Source organism: Pseudoliparis swirei, chromosome 14 (assembly GCF_029220125.1).
Source record: "Pseudoliparis swirei isolate HS2019 ecotype Mariana Trench chromosome 14, NWPU_hadal_v1, whole genome shotgun sequence".
NCBI classification, from domain to species: Eukaryota; Metazoa; Chordata; class Actinopteri; order Perciformes; family Liparidae; genus Pseudoliparis; species Pseudoliparis swirei.
In genome coordinates, this window is record NC_079401.1 from 1,684,084 (window position 1) to 1,704,642 (window position 20,559).

The 20,559-nt window shown below is 46.7% G+C and overlaps 2 protein-coding genes across 10 annotated transcripts in view; both read right to left on the minus strand.

Annotated features, from left to right (window-relative positions):
* LOC130204337 (collagen alpha-1(XVIII) chain-like) overlaps positions 1 to 4,202 on the minus strand; it is a 42,911-nt gene extending 38,709 nt beyond the window's left edge. Inside the window, exon 1 of the mRNA XM_056430987.1 lies at positions 3,987 to 4,202. Within this exon, the coding sequence (XP_056286962.1) occupies positions 3,987 to 4,098 (112 nt within the window). The 5' untranslated portion in view covers positions 4,099 to 4,202. The remainder of the gene's footprint in view (positions 1 to 3,986) is intronic.
* Positions 4,203 to 7,648: 3,446 nt separating this feature from the next.
* On the minus strand, positions 7,649 to 20,305 carry LOC130204287 (abl interactor 2-like). 9 transcript variants are annotated; one of them, XM_056430892.1, is made up of 12 exons: positions 20,031 to 20,305; positions 17,138 to 17,305; positions 16,880 to 17,056; positions 15,776 to 15,793; positions 15,192 to 15,328; positions 13,902 to 14,039; positions 12,728 to 12,852; positions 12,235 to 12,417; positions 11,224 to 11,382; positions 10,730 to 10,822; positions 10,017 to 10,229; positions 7,649 to 9,737 (listed from the first exon to the last, which is right to left on the minus strand). In XM_056430892.1, exons 1-12 carry the CDS (start codon positions 20,145 to 20,147, stop codon positions 9,562 to 9,564), a joined length of 1,704 nt encoding a protein of 567 aa, XP_056286867.1. In that variant the 5' UTR covers positions 20,148 to 20,305; the 3' UTR covers positions 7,649 to 9,561. The 9 variants fall into 9 exon arrangements, with proteins under 9 accessions (XP_056286867.1, XP_056286862.1, XP_056286865.1 ...); XM_056430887.1 differs by lacking the exon at positions 12,235 to 12,417 and having other exon boundaries at positions 20,031 to 20,261; XM_056430890.1 differs by lacking the exons at positions 12,235 to 12,417; positions 13,902 to 14,039 and having other exon boundaries at positions 20,031 to 20,268.
* Between the last annotated feature and the right edge of the window lie 254 nt (positions 20,306 to 20,559).

The window sequence follows — 20,559 nt, forward strand, 5'->3', positions numbered from 1 at the left end:
CACAAGGCAACAGGTCCAGACAACATCCCTGGTCGTGTGCTGAAGGACTGCGCAGAGGAGCTTAAGGACGTCTTCACGGATGTCTTTAATACTTCTCTGAGACAAGCTGTTGTTCCATCATGCTTCAAGGTAACCACCATCATACCTGTGCCAAAGAAATCCACTCCGTCCTGCTTCAACGACTATCGTCCAGTGGCACTGACCCCCATAATCATGAAGTGCTTTGAACGACTAGTCATGTCGCATATCAAATCCATTCTCCCCCCCACTCTGGACCCTTTCCAGTTTGCATACCGGGCCAAACGGTCCGCGGAGGATGCAATCTGCTCTGCTCTCCACCCAGCCCTCACCCACCTGGACAAAAGACTCCTATGTAAGAATGCTGTTCATAGACTTTAGCTCAGCATTCAACACAATCATCCCACAACAACTAATCTGCAAACTTGACCAGCTGGGGCTCAACACCTCGCTGTGTAACTGGCTGCTGGACTTCCTGAGTGAGAGGCCACAAGCAGTACGTGTTGGCAACAACACCTCGAGCAGCATCACACTCAGCACAGGGGCCCCTCAGGGCTGTGTGCTCAGTCCCCTGCTCTTCACCTTGCTGACTCACGACTGCAAAACCAGCTACAGCACCAATCACATGGTCAAGTTTGCAGACGACAACATTGATAGGTCTCATCACCAAGGATGACGAGACCCTCTACAGGAGGGAGGTCAACCTTCTGACCACGTGGTGCGGAGCCAACAACCTCCTGCTCAACAACAGCAAGACCAAAGAGATCGTTGTTGACTTCCGGAAAGGCCACACCCATCACCCACCACTGACCATCAACGGTGCGGACATTGAGCAGGTCAGCAGCACCAAATTCCTGAGGGTGGCAATCAGTGAGGACCTCTCGTGGACAGCAAACACTACATCGCTGGCAAAGAACGCACAGAGGCGCTCTACTTCCTCCGGAAACTGAGGAAAGCAGGAGCCCCCATCCATCATGTGCACCTTCTACCGCGGCACCATGGAGAGCATCCTGACCAACTGCATCACTGTGTGGGGCGGAAGCTGCACAGACCACAGCAGGAACGCCCTGCAGCGCATAGTGAAGGCAGCTGGAAGGATCATGGGTGCCTCACTCCCCCCCCTCCCATCCTTGCAGGACATATACAACACCCGCCTCACCCGCAAAGCGACCTCGATTGTGAGTGACCCCTGCCACCCCTCACACGGTCTCTTCAGCCTCCTGCCCTCTGGGAGGAGGTACCGGAGCCTCGGGCTCACACCGCCAGGCTGTCCAACAGCTTCATCCACCAGGCTGTCAGGAAGCTGAACTCTCTCCCCATCCTCCCACTCCATCCTCTTTCAGACTCACATGTCTGAATGCTGCTAGCACAATTTATGTTGTCTATATGTTTACATGTTTCTTACTATTTTTGCACTTTATGTTGTCTATGCACTTTATGTTGTCTATATGTTCACATGTTTTTTACTATTTTTGCACTCTATGTTGTCTATATGTTGCACAATTCACTTTATGTTGGACAGAAGAGAAACGCAATTTCGATCTTCTGTATGTTTGCACATATGGAAAATTGACAAATAAAACTGACTTTGACTTTGACTTTTGACCACCAGCACCTCCACCTCCACCACCACCTCCAACCACCAGCACCTCCACCACCACCACCTCCACCTCCACCACCACCACCACCACCACCAGCAGCTCCACCACCACCACCTCCACCACCAGCACCTCCACCTCCACCACCAGCAGCTCCACCACCACCACCACCACCAGCAGCTCCACCTCCACCACCACCACCAGTAGCTCCACCACCACCTCCACCTCCACCAGCAGCAGCTCCCTCTGCAGCTGGGGAAACAAAAGCATTCCCCGGTACCCAGAGCGGCGCCTGGATGGCAGATTGCGGAGCGATGGAAGAGGGAAAGGAAAACATCCTCTGGCGGAGGAACCGTCCCACATCGGCCTTCACGGGTCCTCCGAGGCTTCAGGAGGGAAGGAATCGACAGTCGCAAAAGGAGGCTTTGATGTTCCCTTAGCTGCGTCCTACGGGCTGAAGAGGAGACGCCGCATCCAAGATGGCTTCGCACAATGAAGTGGGCGTGAACCGCCGTGAAGAGACGCTCGAGGCCGCCGGAGAAAAAAATCTCGAGTTTCTCTTTCTGCTTTACTCCTGAAACTTCGGTTACTCATCACTCACGGATTATAGTGTCATAATTGCAACGTATATAAGTATAGGCTTTCTAATATTCATCAAGCTTTATAAATCACACATTTCATAAAAGGTCATCATTCATCATCTGGGCGCGTGACACTGCTATGCCAATAGATGTGATGTCATATTATCTTATTATAAAGCAGTTATAATGCTTTATGTTGTGATTTTAAGTTTCTCTTAGTGCTCAGCGAGTAAAGTTTTGCGCCGTTATTCATCTACACAATAATTACCATCGCCTGCTTCAGTAAAATACAGCGTTGTGTGTGGGGCACCCAGGGGTGCTGCTGTCAGCAAGTTGCATCACCAGTCAATCTGAGGAGTTATGGTCAAAGAGAGAACAACTACGATGATGTGCTTCCAACTCCGTTATTAATAATATAAAATATAAGTTAACGCTGCTCAATGTGTGACAGGAGGGTCCCAATGCATCCTCCTTTGTTGTTGGTTTCCTACATTTCCCAGAATGCCTTTCAAAGCAGCTGCTGTTACATGAGGTAACGTTGCATCGTGCACAACTCCTCATCAAGAAAGCAGAATAAAACCGTTGTTTTAAAGAGGAATGCGTTATGAATCCAGCTCATCTCTCCGTCCTCCGGGACGTCGGCGCTTCAGGACTCGCCAGCCCTGACAGGCGGGATCAGTTTCTTCATTGTCTTTGTCAGCTTTTTTTGTTTTGTTTGCAGATCTTTTGGTGCCTCGGAGCAGATTTTACATTAACTGCAGAAACACACACACACACACACACACACACACACACACACAATGCACAAGCTCGAATTCTTGTGTGAAGTCTGTCGGAGGGCTTCTGCATGTGTCTCTACACGAATGGGAGGGCATGCCTGAATGTCAGCACAATGCGTGTGTGTGTGTGTGTGTGTGTGTGTGTGTGCAGACTAATAGGAGGGAAACCACAGCCAGGTAACATTTGGCGATGAGGATGAAGGACGTACCGACAACGAGCCCTGAAGAAAGGAAAATTTGAACAAAACACAAATCCCTTCCTCCCACACCCACACACAAACACACACACACACACACACACACACACACGAGATGTTCAACAACCACAAAAAGACACAAAGCTTCCATGGAGACACACAAAACCTCAAAAGAAATGCAGAATTATTACAAAGAGACGCAAAAAAAAGCCACAAAATTTCAAAAGAAAAATTAAATGACCACAAGACAGAAGGTATGGACTTGATTAGTGTTTGTTTTCTTATCTGGCAGACTGTGTGTGTGTGTGTGTGTGTGTGTGTCTCATAATGTCTGTGTACTAAAGGGTGCTTCACAGACGCAATGAAAAGATCGGACAACAGGCTGGAAAAATGCAGCAAATACAAAACAATAAATGCAAAAATGCATGTAATTCCGAATAATAAAAATGACCACCTGTCATAAGACTTTGACCCACAGACAGGTACAGTGGAGGAGACAGAGCTCCTCGGGACAGAGACATGTCCAGACACCCACATCCACCACCTCCTCATTCCAGCTCTCAGACCACGTGACTCAGAGGAGATCATAAAGTCTGAATTTAAATTAAACATGACATCTGAGTGTTGTCTGATGAGATGTTATGTAAAGGCAATTCATAAAAACAAGAAGTTACTTTAAAAAAAGACACCAAACTTGCTGTTTCACAGTATTCTCGACCCCTTTTCTATATATTTGTTCCTGTAATAAAAGTCGTGCAGCCATATTTCACGCAGAGGTTCACAGAATAAGAGCGCGAAGCAGCTTCCTCTCACCTGACTGTCCGCCAGGCAGCGCCATCAGCAGGAGGATGCAGGTGTGCAGGGTCAGCAGCGACCACCTGCGGGTCTGCAGGGTCAGCAGCGACCACCTGTCGCCACTGCGCATGCTCCACGTGTTGGTTTGTTTACGCTTTGACACAAAAACACAAATAAGATCCCGTTCAGAGGCTCATCTCCAGCGGACGCTTGTAGGAGGGGAACCTTTCTCCGACCTCCTGTCTATCTGGAGGCTGAGTGCACCTTTACGCACAGCAGCGTGCCCAACAGCTCGGCGTCAAGCCGGAGAGGACTTCCTGCGTGTGTTTTTCAAAGTAAAAGCTCGAGCGATGAACTATTTCTGCAGCAGCAAGGTCGACACGGTGATAAACGGCGACTAACAGAGTCAATGCGGATTATTGCTTTAGTATTTTGATATAATTTATTATTTGGGGGTTTGTATTCACACTGAAAGTAATATTAGAACATCTAAAGCTGAGTTAATTTGATTTTAAATTATTATTGCACCCTTTTGTAATGCTACACTCTGAAGAAGCAGCATAGTATATAGCACGTTTCTACAATTATATGTTCATCACCACACGTTATATGTATTCTGTTTGCCCAACGGTAAAACTATATAATAAATGCTTTTATTTTGAAATCTACATTCTAGCAGGATTCGATGGTTTCTAACTTCACACACATACAATCAATTAATTAGAGCAGCGTTCAGTCTCAAGCTTTCACTTCTCAGATGACTTTCAGCAGTCAGTAAACTGCAGTTCACACACACACACACACACACACACACACACACACACACACACACACACACACACACACACACACACACACACACACACACACACACACACACACACACACACACACACACACACGCTCTTTTAATCTGCTCGCTTGACCCACATGTCGGTGGGTTAACCCAGTAATGACCTTCCGGGTCCAATCAGCCTCGCACCAAACACCTGCATGAGCTGGTGACTTCTGAGCGCATGCGCAGTAGAGAGGGAGACGTGGGACATGACCGCCTCTGGACAGACAATTAAAACACCTGCAGTTGTTTTACGACCTCATAAAGGCTTCAGAAGGCGTGTTCTTTATGTGCACATGTTGTGTAATACAGGTACACTAATACAGTCATGATATACACTATTGTACTTCCATTGTATGCAGCTTTATGACATATTTAGCCTTTTCTACTGCATTGTACTAGTTATTATACTTGATCTCACATGTGATAAACAAATTACAATATGATGCAATATCTAACATGTAAGTCATAGAAAACGAGCTCCACCTGGAAGAGGCTTTCGGAAAATGTGTGTAAAGTGAATTTGTTTCACTTTAAACAGAATATGAAGTAAAACGTTAAGACCCATTGTTTGAATAACAATTATTGTCATTGTCACACGAAACCAGGCCCGGCTCCCGTGTTCACCGAGTTGCATTGTGGGCCTGTGAGATGTATAGAGATCAAACAAAAGCGTTCCCACATGAGAAGTCTCCGTCGTCACGGCGACATGAGCTCATCGCACTCGGCCCGATGTGAGTTTTCCACGCGTCTGAGTCTCTGTTCAGACACGCCGGCTTCATGTGGCACCTGCAGAGGTCCTCGGAGAGAACGCTGCATTCCTCAAAGAGAGAAACGCTCCACACAAACAAATCCACCTTTTTTATATAGAGAAAGCTGCACATTTCTGCAGAAAAATCTGAGTTCTATCCATCATAAAGAAAACAGGCGAGAAGCTGCTCAGTGGGTGTTTCTGCAGCCGAGCGGGAGGAGAGGAAAGTGTGAAGCGTCTTTGTCAGAACACGTCCTCCCCGAGTCCTGAGCCACGGCTGAATGGAAGAAACCCTTTGACACGTCTCCCCCACGCCCCCATTACGCTGTTAATCCTGTGAGCACACGCACACAAAGATAAATCCACGTTTTGGGCCCCCCCGGCTGTGTTCTCCAGAAGGCACGCTTCAAATTTTAAATTCCATCTGTCTTCCCTCTTTGCCCTCAGCTGTCAACGCTCAGGAAGAGTCACCGGGAAGGTAGCACTTATGCCGTAAAGCGGCAACACGCCTGTCATTTCTGTCTGAGTGGTGCACAGCGTGGAGGAGAAGGGTAGAGAACGAGGTCTCACACACACACACACACACACACACACACACACACACACACACACACACACACACACACACACACACACACACACACACACACACACACACACACACACACACACACACACACACACACACACACGCCTCCTTAAAGCTGGGCGACACCACAGAGACGAAACCAAAGGAGGAGCGTTGCTCTGCTCGTGGATTCTCTTTAATCTGCAAACTGAAAGTGACCTTTTGGGCCTCCATAGCTTCCGGTTTACACCCTCAGGAGGTTCCAGAGAGCCAACGCCGTGTGCTTCGCTAAAAACACACATTTATTTGACACTCTGGGACACGAGACGTGGACACGGCCTGCAGACGAGGTCCTGGTGCAGGACTAATCTTTAGCTTTTTTTTATTTATTACAACGTGCTTTAAAAATTGTACAAATTCCAAATATTAGGAGAACAGAATGTGCAAATAAATTAAATGACAGAAAGCAAAACGAAAACGCAGGTTTCAGTTAAAAGCCGGTTGTAAAGACACGAGTGGAGGTCGTGACCCCAGAGAGGGAGAGTTCAGAGTGTCTCGTGTGAACAGAGCTCAATGAGAAGGGCGTCACGTGACGCTGTGACAATGGGGCTTGGAGCACCTGTCCTTCAGGTGTGGGGTCACCTTTGTCACCTGGACATCTGAAACCAGAGTTCTTTCAATGAGCAGTGAAAGTGTTTATGATGTACGAGTGAAGCTCATCTCGACACAACCCTCCTGCACCTTGACAACCATCAAAGGGCTCCACAACTTTCTGTCGTTCACAATTTGACTGTGGAACATAATTTGCATATTACAGAGAGAGAGGGAGAGAGAGAGAGAGAGGTAAAGTCACATTAAAACACAGCTGCTTAAACTGTTAATGCTATGGCGCCCTCTGGCGGACAGAGGTGGAACGACACACACCACGTTTCCCTCCGGCTGCAATATCCAAATCTAAAACACAAGCTAAAGGAAATCCAATAAATAAAATAGTTACCACCTTCCACTGACCAAAACACTTCCCACTGATATGCAACACAATAGAATATTTATAAATATTCATTATACAATCTAAAAGGTCACCCTCGCATACTTCAAGATGTTCAATACCATTTTATTACTTATTTTTAATGGTTTTTATTACTTCCTTTGGACAGTGTTTGTATGTTCTGACTTTTTAACTGCAGTGATTGTACCTGTGTCCGTCTCCAAAAGAACAAAGGCACTCCTGGTTTACTGGGATGGGGTTCGATTCCCTGCAGTGTCCGGCTACTTTTTTGGCATAAACGTGGTTTAATATTTTCATTGTCACCGTTTCTGAAAATAGTGTTTAACGCTTCCTACATTCACTAATAAGTGAAATCCTCCAAAGTTTGACTGAATGAATCAATCACACGTTATCGAGCATCACGAGACTCTTTTGGAAGATGCGACGTTTGATTCTGACTATTAAAAAACGTGTAACTTCCTGTTAATAATCCAATCCAACAATTTAAAACATTAAAAAAACAAGAATCAAGCACCGATAAATCGTAATAATTTTATTGTCTTTGTTCTCATGATTTTACAAATATGATACTTCTGCAATTCAACGTTAACTGTGCAACACAATGGCATTATGGGCTGTTGTGTGACTCCAGGGAGCCATGGATCCTGCAGGCCAAGGGCCTCGATTGATGCTTTTAGTGTCTGGAACAAGATTCAACGTATGGGGGGGGGGGGGGGCGCTGAAGTAATGACGGCTAATGCCATGTCCCTCCCCCACAGGTCAAAGGTCACTCCTCTGACGTGCGCTTGACGTAAGTCGGACAGTCTCTTTGGATGAGCCTCGTCTTTTTAAGAATGGGTGATCTCGCCGCGTAGGTTTTTTTGGGGACACCGGTACAGAACAATGGCATGCAAGACTCTCACACACACACACACACACACACACAGACCCACTTGGTATTATTTCTTTTTTTCTTTTTTTTTTTATATATAGAAAATAAAGATTCTGACATAAGTACATGAGCCCTCGCAAAAACACCCAACAGCCGAGCGCATTGGAGACGTGACGGAGGACGAACGACGCCGACGGCCTCGAGAATATAGTGTGTGGGGGGGGGGGGGGGGAAGGGGGCGGGGCCTACGACTGACGGTTAAAACCATTTCAACACAATAGCTGGCATCTTTTCATATTCAATAAGTCCTGTTTTTGAGGACGTAATACATCTCACATTTACATTAGTTCTTCTTCTACACCTTTTACGTTCTCACTACAATGTGCTTTGGATTTAAAACAACAAAAAGGGAGAACCCGGTCGGCATGGAGTCGACGGTCCTCCCCACTCGGGCCGATTTATTGCAAAATTAAGTGATGACCTCCGGACAGCAACGCACACTTCAATATGGCACAAGCATCTGAGACGCGACCTAAATGCGTCGTCGCGGTCGAATATCAAAACCAAAACCACACCATATAGAAAAATATTAAGACATTAATCACCGGCAGAGTTTTTTTCTTCTCCTTCCTCGCCGCTCCGCAAGCAACAGAAACAGATTCTGGACCTCATGGTAAACGCCAAAAAATGAATTAAAACAAAATAAAAAGTCTCCGGTTTCCGATGCCGGTGAACGCTGCACACGATGAGCCCCGCCAGTCGAGACGACAAACTTCAATAAATCACCACCGGCGGAGCGAGACTTCTAAATCCACGACAGCGAGCAGCCGAATAACCTAACGAATTAAAACCTAATTAAACTTATTCTTAAAATGTAATTTAAATGAAGCAAGAAAATGTGGTGTTTTTAAAGCGCTCGTCTTTTCGGACCTCGAGACCTCCGATGTGCTCGTCAGCTTTGGCACGCCGGAGGCACCGGAACACAAACACTCTGTCAAGTACGGAAACTACAGTTCATCTCCACCGAGGATATTGTTGTTGCATTATACTTTATATATATATATATATATATATGTATGAATTTAGAGGAGTACTTTTCTCTAAATTGTCTCGGGTGTTGAGGAGAAAGTGGCCACGTGAAGAAGGCGTTCTCCTCCGGCCCTTTTCCTCCGAAGGCTGCGGTGTGGACCCCCCCCCCCCCGACTACATCCCTCTCACCTTGTATCCCACTACAAAATCCAAATAAATATTCTTTAAAAAATAAGGGCAAATTGGTCCCAAAAAAATGAAGCAAACATCTACGTCGTGACCTCATAATGTAACGCAAAACTCTCCAAATACAATAAATCCATCACCATCCCGTCCTCAGTCAAATGAAAGAAAGATAATATTACAGGGAAGAATATATCAAGAGTAGTGGTTGTTGTACAATGGCGCCTGGGCGTCAGCTTCTTCTTTCCCGTCTCTCTCTCGGAGCTGATCATGCTCTGTCTGATCAAAGTCTTTGACCTTTAACCCTTGGCTCCTCCCCTCCCTCCCCGTCGCCCTCGAAGGATTGTTCAGTCGGCGTAGTGCATGATGGACTCCACGTAGTTGCCGGGGAAGAGGCCCGTGGTCTCGTGCATCACGCCCTCGTACCAGCCGTCATCGTTCTTCTTGATCACGTAGATGATGGCGCCCTCCTGGAACGACAGCTCGTCCTCCTTGTCCCGGGCGTAGTCGTAGATGGCCACCACTAGGGGGACATTCAGGGAGGAGGAAATCACCACTTCTGTGAAACGCAGGTTTCTCCACGTTCTAGACCTCGGTTACACTTCCTCCCTTATGCGTCTCTACGAGCTCACAGATCTTTATTTTAGATTATAGACGAGCTCTTAACACTTCTAAATGTAGCCAAATACGGACATTTGACTACATTTGTATATATTTGGCTACATTTGTACACATTTGTACATTTGGATATATTTGGCTACATTCTGGGGGCGTGTGTAAAGTGACTGCATTGAAGGCCGACCTTTCTCCAGGTAGGTCTGAGGAGCCCAGGGCGGGTCCTCCTCGGCGTAGGGGTCGCTGTACTCCACCACCGCCGACTCCTCCTCGTCATCCTCCTCCCCTTCCTCCTCCTCCTCCTCTTCGTGCTCGTAGTCCTCCGGCGGCGGAGGAGGGGGCGTCGGCTCGTCGAACACCGGCTCGTCGGCGGGCGGAGGCGGAGGAGGCACGTCTGAGACTAGAAATAGTTTTCAGGCAGGCGGGGAGAACAAAAGGAGAATAAATACAGAGACAACAACAACAACAACAACACCATCATGCATCGGAGAAAGGAGCAGGCCATGTGGCGTGGATGCATCAAGTGATTTCAACGTGCATTTCACATTTAAAGTAGATTCGGGCTCTTGTTGACATGTAAACATGCTTTAGGATTCACGTCATGCTGCACTGGTCTGGACTTGTGTGATCAACCGCCAACATTTCTTAAATGAAAAGAGTTGAGGATACATCTCTTGATTTGTTTTACGATTTAATAACAGATTAAAAAAGGGCAAACAAAAGTTAGTGTTAGAAAACTGATTCTTATTTATAATTCAGCATCTAGTGACGTGAACATGGGATCCGTACAGCTGCTGCTGGAGGCCGATCACACAATATTCCACTAAAAAAGGGGGAGTGGCTAACTGTTGGGGAGAGGACGTCGTCATGCAGGAGGGGGCGGGGCTAAAGGCCACTTACTGGTCTCCTGAACTCGGGCCACAAAGCCCATCAGAGGCAGCTGAGGGGTGATCTGCATGGAGGGGGGAGGGGGCGCGGGCGGGCCGGCTATCACTAACCAGTATCGTAATAACCAGAGTGAGGAAGACGAGGAGGAAGACATGTGAACATTAGAATCACCAAGAACACGAGATTTAAAGAACGGGAACAAGAATAACATTACGGCAAAGACCTGAGGAATCCATCTTTATTATTATAATAATAATAATAATACACCTGCAGCTATCTTCACCACCAGCTGCTGTTCTTTTAATGACGCTAATATCTTTGAATATCTTTGTTTTAATCCTCTGGTCGGACAAAACCAGATATTTAAATATTTCAACGTTCGTCTCCATTTGTGTGATTGTGTTGCATTCAAGTTTACTGTGATAATAAATATAACTATATATTGTATTTTTCGACCCGTTTGTGTAACTTTAATGATACTGCCACACACACACACACACACGTACCTTGGCTCTGGTTGAAGTGGGGCCCCCCGTTGAGCTGGCTCTGGGCCATGTTGGGCTGACCGGTGACGGAGGTGGGGCGGCGGTACGGCAGCGAGCCACCCACCTGAGAGTTCAGGGGCGGTTGCGCCGGGCGATTCATGCTGTAGAACTGAGCAGAATCTGCAGAGGGCAGCAGAGAGTCAACTCTTCATCGCTCTGGCGTCCTGAACTGTGAGCTCAAGTTTTACTTTCATAAAAAAAAATTTTTTTAAAGTTTCTCAGTGGAGAAAATGGCAAAAATAAATAACCAATATTTATTTCCTGAACTCAAAACTATGAATGAGAAATACATTCTACAATTTCTCACTGTTAACATTTGACTAAGCGGAACAGCAACGCAGCTGTTTACAACACACAGCCACACTAAAACTATAAAGAGCACAATGAAGACACACGGATGAGGAATTCCCTGTGAAGCATTTCACCACACAGATCATGCATTATACATCAGAACAGCATCATCATCATTAACACACACACACGATGAGATGTGTGAGGGATGAAGAGCAGACGTGGAAAATGGAAAAACCGGAGGACCGTTGTGATAAACACTCAAGTGAAAAGCTCTCCACCTTTAAAAAGGTCGGCGGGTTGCTATGGAAAGCTTTCCTTTGAAAGGCAGATCAGAGATTCTGCTCGACATTATCTTGTTTACCTTCCTCTCTCCTCCAGGTAGTATTTTGTGTTTTGTGTGCAGCCCTTGAGATTATAAAGCAGAGAGAAATCTGACCCCTAAAAACAACCAGGAACAAAGATAACCATGCTGTGATTATTATGAGGAGTTGAGCCTTTACTTGGTGCATGAAGGAAACCACCTCAAGTGTCCTATTCCCTTGAATAGTGCTTCCTTGAGTTCCTGCTCCCTACCCAGGGCGATGACATGCGGGTGGAAGGACACGTCTGGCTCGAGGGTGCATGACATGAGGGGGTGGAGGTGGAGGGTGAGCTTCTCCCACCGGGGGCGACACTCACCTTGTGCGGGGTTCCCGTTAGCAGGGGGGCCCATGGGGGCCGCAGGGAGCTGGGGCACAGGCGGGGTCTCTACGGGGGGGTTCGGGGCCTGTGGGGGGCCGTCTAGGGCGGTGGTAGGGGGTCCAGGGGCGGTGGTGGTGGCAGTGTTGGGGGGAGGTTTAGCTGGGTTGGATGGGACGGGGGCTGAACCGAGGAGGAGGAGGAGGAGGAGGGGTTGAAGAGGTGAAAAGGTCAAAAGGAGGGAGAGAAAAAGACAAGTGAGGGAGGTCAAGATATCAGAGTGAGAAGGGAGGAGGAAAGGGATCCAGTAGGTCCAAGGTTCCTACATGTGATATCACACTAAAGCATGCAGGAATCCTGGATACTGAACCAATATTAGTCACACACACACACACACACACACACACACACACACACACACACACACACACACACACACACACACACACACACACACACACACACACACACACACACAGGGAGCGGGCGTTACCTGGCAATGCGTTGGGCGGGGCCGGGGTCGGCACGGCGATGGGCACGCACACGCTGCCGCTGCCGCTGTTCTCTCGGCTGCTGCTGCAGCTGCTGCTGGGGTGGCTGCCGCCGCTGCTGCCACTACTGGAGGGGGGGGGGCAGACACGTCAGACCACGGACACGCCGCCGTACACGATGGGAACGCGAAGCCACGGGAGCTAAACGGTGTCGATCTGCGTGTTCAGTATTTAGTTTTTAGTATTTAGCGGCAACTTGAACGGATGTAACGAAGAAAAAGAAAAAGTAAAGGAGTCAAGCGGAGGTGGAGAAGGAGACATTTCATCCTCTGGTTTATTGGTGTTTTTCTATTTATCACTATTAAAGTAATCAAAAGAACTTCAATGTGTTTTTACCGTGAGGAAACGGCCCATCCGTTGTCCTAACATTGATACCAGCAGCTCTCGCTTTGGGTCACTCCTTCCAAGGTGTTGATGGTGTTGCACTTTACAGATTAAAACCCCAATTTAACCTTTAACCCCACATGCAACAAGCTCCTGGGTAAACAGACAATTTACTTTAAAAGGAATCTACACTACATCAGCGCGTCTCTCATTCCTGTACAAAACGTCCTCGTTACCCAGGGCAACGATCTAGAGCAGCGACGCCTCAGTGAGACGACCACGTCACGGAGATTAATACAAGTATTTAAAAGAAGCAGCTGGAAGCCTCACCAAGGACACATGAGACAAAGAGAGGACACATGAGGAGCAGACGAGACGTGGATGGAGCTGCAGAGGGAGGAGAGTCGGGGGGGGGGGGGGGGGGGCTTCTGGACCAGATATTTAAAATATATTTGTCCGACACGCAAATTAAGTCGTTTCCCCCTCGTCCCCAAAAAATGTTTTAAACGGAGACGTCTATGAATATCTCTTTGGTTTCGGGGAGTTGAGTCGACAGCTGGGGCGTCCACGAGGAGTGAAGAAGAAGTAGAAGAAGAAGAAGTAGAAGAAGAAGAAGTAGAACATGAACAAGTAGAAGTAGAAGAAGAACATGAACAAGTAGAAGAAGAAGTAGTAGAAGAAGTTCACAGGACAGGAGTTGTTTTGGATTGCATTTTAAGTGTAGGAAGATAAAAGGGGTGGAGGGAGGTTCAAGAAGGAGAGAGGTGCATGCTGGGTAGTGGGAGGGGGTACCTGTATGTGCGGTTCCTCTGATTAACGGATGCAGGGTTCTGCAGGGGCGGCGCCATGTTGCGCGTCGGGCTCGAGACGTAGTCATTAGGGACAACGGGTGGACGCACCGGCTCAAGCGTCTTATAGGGGGAATGGCGCCTAGGAGAGGGGGGGGGGCACCCATAGAGAAGTGTAGGGGGGGGGGGGGAGGAGAGCAAGAAACAAACAAGTGCAAACTTAAAAAACGGGGCATGACAGGTGGTGAATATCGGGGGTCGGCTGGGGGGTTCAGAGGACGACCTCTCCATGAGGGTCCAGATGACTGTGTGTGTGTGTGTGTGTGTGTACGTTTAGATGTTGACCAGCAGCTTAAATAATTTCCCAGGAGGTTATTCAAACAGAGCCGCTGTGTGCGAATGAGATAGCAGCGACCGAGTTGAGTCACCAAATTAAAAGCTTCTGTTCTTCTTCTCCTCCAGTATTATAAAATAAATCTAAATGACACTACGACGAGGAGGCGTGATGGTCGGCAGCAGGGTGACCGCCGGCTTGAATTAAATATGCACGACTTGAAAAGTTGAATAACAAGAAGACAAATTAAAAAAGGAAGACGTCAGTGCGTGGTGAAAGCTGCTTCATGGATGTCTTAAAGGGACACACACACACCTTTGAAAGCCGATATGAAGGGGTGGATGGACGGACACACACACACACACACACACACACACACACACACACACGTCCCCGTCAGTGTTTGTGGCTGCAGGTCTTTTGCATGTCGCTCTGGTTTCCTCCCGCAGTCCAAAGGACATGCGAGTTAGAAAGTACCACAAATACAAAATACAAGGGAAATGATCTCATGGAAAGCTGCGTTCACGTCGGACTAAAATCTCTGAGAAGCTGCTGAACACGAATAACGTCCGATTAAAATCACCATTATTTAGGTCTCGGCTCTTTTCTGAAACTCTTAAATCCATTCTCTTCTTTTCGTGTTCAATGCAGACAAAAGTTAGTTTTGACGCATCGAGGGGAAAGACGTTGTTTCCATGGCGTCGAGCCAATCGGTGAACAGCGTCTCAGCAAAAAGGTCTCGACGTGAGCTCCGGGAGGTCTGCACAGTGAGCATCGAACCAGAGGCGGAGCTCTGCGTGTCGCTTCCCTCGTTTCCAGGAGGAGAAGCTGCCGGATCAAACTAACGGAGGGAGAGTCATCTGCACTAAACGGATTTTAAACCCCGAAGGACAGAAACTAAACCAGGAGGCAACCGGCCCATCTGGGGGGCTCGGGGTCCGCCCGGACCCGCCTACATACCCGAGGGTCCCTTTCCCCGACATGGGCGGGCTGGGGGGCTTCTGTGTGGGGGGGTTTGTGCGAGGGAGTCCTCCTGCTCCTCCTCCTACTCCTCCTGCTCCTCCTGCTCCTCCGGCCTTCATGTTCTGAGCGCTGGCCTGCAGGAGGAAACACACGGGCAACTCAAAGAAAGGGAGGCGAGAACAGGAAGTGTGCGTGAAGGAATCGTTTGGACCCTCGGAGGATTTACTTTATATTTAAGAGGCTCCAAAAAAACTAGTTGATTCAAATGTTTACATCTGGTTTGAAGGAACCGTGTTACAGCTTCTCGCTTTAACACTTTCCCACTTGGCTGCACAGATTAATCCAATGAGATTATAATAACGGAGCTTTAGAGGTAACAGGCTAGCCCTTTCCCTCCGCTCCCAGTCTTTATGCTAAGCTAAGCTACATATCTGACAGTATAATTGACAAAATGACAAACAAATCCGTCGATAGAAAACAAACTCCTGAAATAAAAATCCATCTCACAGCGTTTCAAAACAAAACACACACAAAAACACCCCTCTTTTTTTTTGTTGAGGCTCTTACTCTGAAAATCTTACCTTAAACCTTTGCAACCACTACGGGTTGATTATAAAGACACACATAGGCAAGCAGGAAAGAGAGAGAGGGAGAAGAAATCAGAGGATTAGTGGGCGAAGGAAGAGAGAACAGTTATTCACGCATGAGGCCGAGACAACAATGGCTCAGTGTTACAACACGAGGGATTCCTTCTCGTGAGGTTGAAACCAAGGATTTCATGTTCTGGGAAACGAGCTTCTTTGGTCTCAGAGTCCGAGGGAAGCGTCCCGAAACAACACTTGCCCTATTTTATTAAATATAAAGATATAAAGTGCAGGAACCTGTTGGCTGGAGCAGGCGATAGATTTACAACCAGCGATATATTTAGACGAATCTATGTCCGATGACGTTAATATCCCACCATGCTGAGAGGTTATCGATTCATCTTCTTGCACGACTCGTCACTGAAACCCAGTCGGACCGTTTGACCTCTGAACGTCCTTCACATGCAGCGAATAACCCACATTAATACACTTCTCACGGGCATTTCTTTAAGCTAACGACATTAATAAATCATTTAGAAATGTAAAAATCTGCCTGTCAAACAGTACATAAAGTATTATTAAATAGTGATAAAGAATAAAAAGTCACACAGAAATCAAAGATTTAAAAAATACTAGAAAAAACAACTTAATTTTCTCAATTTAAATTAACTTAAACTGGCTAAAATTAACTTAAAATGGCTAAAATTAACTTAAAGTGGCTCATATTAACTTTAACTTAAACTAGCTAAAAGTTAGTGCATTTCCTATGTATTTCCCTATGGGGTCTTTGCCATTTCTGGTCCTTTAATTCACAATGAATAGAATATTTAGGACTTTTCCATCCACACAAAATGAGCCTATTGATCAACTTAACTTAAACTAGCTCAAACTTAGTGCATTTTCTATACATTTCCCTATTTGGTGGCTTTAAATAGAATATTTAGGCCTTTTCCATCCACACAAAATGAGCCTATTGATCAAGTTATACTCAAACTGAGTGCATTTCCTATAGATTTCCCTATAAATGGAATATTTAGGACCTTTCCATCCACCCAGACGGAGCCTGTGGCCCCATGGGGGGTTACGGAGCGAGCGGCCCACCTTGACCCCGTGGCCCATGTCGTCCAGCATGCTGTAGTCGATGGGCTTGCGGATGTAGCGCACCGGCCTCTCGGGGTTGGCGGGCGCGATGATCTTGTGCGTGCGGGACGTGTTCTTGTTGGTGGTGAGGATGCCGATCTCCCGCCGCGCCACCTTCTCCTTGTGGATGTCCACCGTCTGGAGGACGAGAGGAAAAGGCGTCAGTCAGCCGGCGGGCTCCGGGGACAAGTGTGCCGCCCGTGCGGTCGGGTGCAGGACCTGCGAGATGTGGTTGATGGAGGACTCCATGCGGCGGAGCTGCGAGGCCTGGATGTCGAGCATCTGCAGCACGTTGTTGGCCAGCGTGTTGATCAGGTAGGCCACGCTGGCCAGAGACTGGGTGGTGTAGTTCTTCGTTTCCTCCAGCGCTCGCTCCTTGTCCGGAGACTGAAAGAAAAGACATTTTACATTGAAATGTATTTTTATAGTGCACAGAAAGACGTCCAGAGTGAAAAAAGGCTCGAAAATCTAGTTTTTAAACCCGCAAGAGCTCCTCCCGACGTCACGGTCCGACGTTTATGTCGTTCATTTAGAATTAAAAAGCACCCTTGTGGCAGAGGCTCAAACCATTAACAATCCTGGAGCCGATAGTTATGCATCTCAAACTTTTTAATGGGATCCTGAATGCATTTGTTCGGCGTTATTGGAAACTGCTGCGTTGGAGGTTTTCAGTGCCAGGAAGGAACATTTGAAGTGACAATAAAGCGAGTGAGAGGAGATGGATCCTCTGCAGCTGGGTGCAGCGCAGCATGCGGAGGGGTAGAATACGTCATTATTGCTTCATTAATGAAGGAAAAGTGCATCTATTTCTGATCAAAGCATTTTAAAAAGTCCAAACGAATAGCTTGTTCAGGGTTCTAAAGAAAGGTGGGGATTTGCAGCATTTATTTGTCTCACAATCATTTGAAGACATAATATTTAATCTGGAGAATAATCTGCAGCGTAATGACGGTGAAAATCTGTTAATCAACATGCAGCAAATTGACACACACACACACACTTTGTGATTGGATATTGATTTAGTTTATTTTGTTCTATTTTCAATTTTTAAAACAAATTATAATTTCTACTAGTCTGTTTTTTCTTTACTTTTGTATTTTTTAATGTAATTTAATGATTTGTCACTTTTTTTTGCTCAATAAAACTGAATATTATCAATAAATAAAGTTATGCTTTCGATACATTTCTTTGCATCCCAAGTTATTGACACCTCCAATAGGAAATCAGGTTTATTGATTTTGGGGTCTGAAGCTACATTAAATAATTATGACCCTAAAGATGAAAACCTAAAGTAGAGGCGGCACGACGATGACGAATAACACGCGTCGGCCCTCGGCGGCGGTGACTCTTCTCCCTCAACGAGGAACGAGACGATTCACAATCCAATCCGACAAATCATCGAAACTCCTGCAAACAAACGTCATTCCTTCAGAAGAAAGGAGGCGTGCCGAGGGTGCAGCGCCGCGGAGAGGAAACAGGTTCTGTGGCAAGAGGTCTGGAGGGAGGCCGCAGGAGAGACGACCTGCACCTCCTTCAATGACGGACGTATTGCACAACAGATCCTCTACCTGTGCTCTTCTTCAGATCCTCTACCTGTGCTCTTCTTCAGATCCTTTACCTGTGCTCTTCTTCAGATCCTTTACCTGTGCTCTTCTTCTCCCTCAATAAAAACTCTGTGCAATGTGTGGGACTGATTTGTGTAGAACCGAGGAATCACTGCATTATGGGTAATTGACGACTCATTTAAATGAGTCTAAATCAATATGATTTGAGAGGAATATGCATGTTTATGTATTTCTGTGAAAGGATCACATTGTTGTTGTTTGTTTTATGTCTTTATTCCCAAATTAATTGTGTAATAATTGACAAAAAAGGTGTAATATAATATATTCTTAGTTGATCCAAAATGGTTTTACTTGTTTGCTGTACTTGTTTTAATCTAAGGAGGTGAGAATGGTCCAGGTTGCAATGGAAAGGCTCTGAATGTGACACTTTCCTCAAATACACCCCAATCTGAGAGAAACCAGCCAGGTGGTGGTTGGAAGCCGCTGGGAGGCCAACACAAAACACCTGAGCATCAGCCTCATGCCTCACTGTGAACAAAGCTGCTATTTTTAGTTTGACACCTGTTAACGTGTAAGCTAGAAGAGGAAAAGACAAAGACACGAGAAACCAACTTCATGGCGTGAATTACAAGTAAAGTCCACTTAACATCCCTGAACAGCTGCTTCCGTCCAGCTGATCTATATCTTTAAATAATTATGGAAAAACCTTGAAGTAGTAAACCAGCCCAGACACCAACCCGTCAGACCTGATCCGCCCCTTTCCTCGGAACCTTGTCAAAACCTCTCGGCTCACACCCTGGTCCCACATCTCAGATCCTGAGGTCCCACATTTCAGGCCCGAAAGGTGTGAGATGAGCCAAAAATCTCCTGCTGCAAAATAACTCCCACCTGCAGAATACTACAAAGCAACAAAAAAAGAAAAGAAGAAGCTCTGAATGGGATCGATTGCGCTCACAAACCCAAATGACACGCAGACATCCACAGCTAACGCAACGTCACGTGCATCCCCCCAACCTGAAGAGCAGTTTATGAATGAACCGGGGATGCAGCGCGATGCAGGCTCTGAAGACGCGTTTCTGATGGGTTAAAAAGCCATAAATCACGTGCAGGTCGCAGCGTTGATAACCCAGTGGTTGCTGGTTAATCTCCTGTCACGCTGAAGCTGATCACACATCCATCTGGCGTTGGGTATCGCCTCCGACACGTGATCGATCCCCGCACAGGGAGAATAAATCGATTTTTTTTTTGTCGCATGGTGCCTGTTGGGTTATTTAGGACCGTGGGTTTGATGCTATCCGGCTAACGACACATCCCACAGTGGCTGCACGAGCCCAACACACCGGCGTGTCGATGGAATAAAATGCACCAATACGAGACATTAGCGCGCGCTTACACGAACACGGCAGCTCGACGATTAATTATGAATTGAAATGCGCTGACAGCGGGGTTGTTTGTGCTTTAGCTACATAGCTTAGCATCACTTCGCCCCTCCGTTAAAAAACATTTTTTTTAAATGAAAAAACTACACCACGAGCGCGGCAGCTCACCTGCACATAGTTGCTTTCGCAGTATTCCGCGACTCTTTCCAAATTCGTGAAACTGTCTAGTAGTGCGCTTCGTCCAGCTGGAATCTCCTCTTCCAGAAGCATTTGTAGCTCCGCCATTTTCACATCTTTAGCAGAGCTGTGTGTGTGTGTGTGTGTGTACGTGTGAGTGGAGCGCCTCTCTTGCGACACTGCGGCCGTGTGCGGTACTGCAGGGCCGCCTCTCTTGCGACACCGCGGCCGTGTGCGGTACTGCAGGACTCCCGAGTGGGGAGGGAAGGGGTTCCCAAAATTAATAATATAAAATTAATAATCGTAATAATAATTAATAACCCAAAATAGAAATTCGTGAAGTGAGAAGTGCTTTTTGTGTATATGTGCTTTTCAAAAAATGAATTAAATAAAATGTTAAGCGTCTGAGTATTATGAAAAGCGCGATAGAAATTTGATGTATTATTATTATTATGTGGGAAATACAGTCTTGCCCAAGGTCCCTTCAGAAGCACACGCACTAGCAGATAAAAGCCGTCTG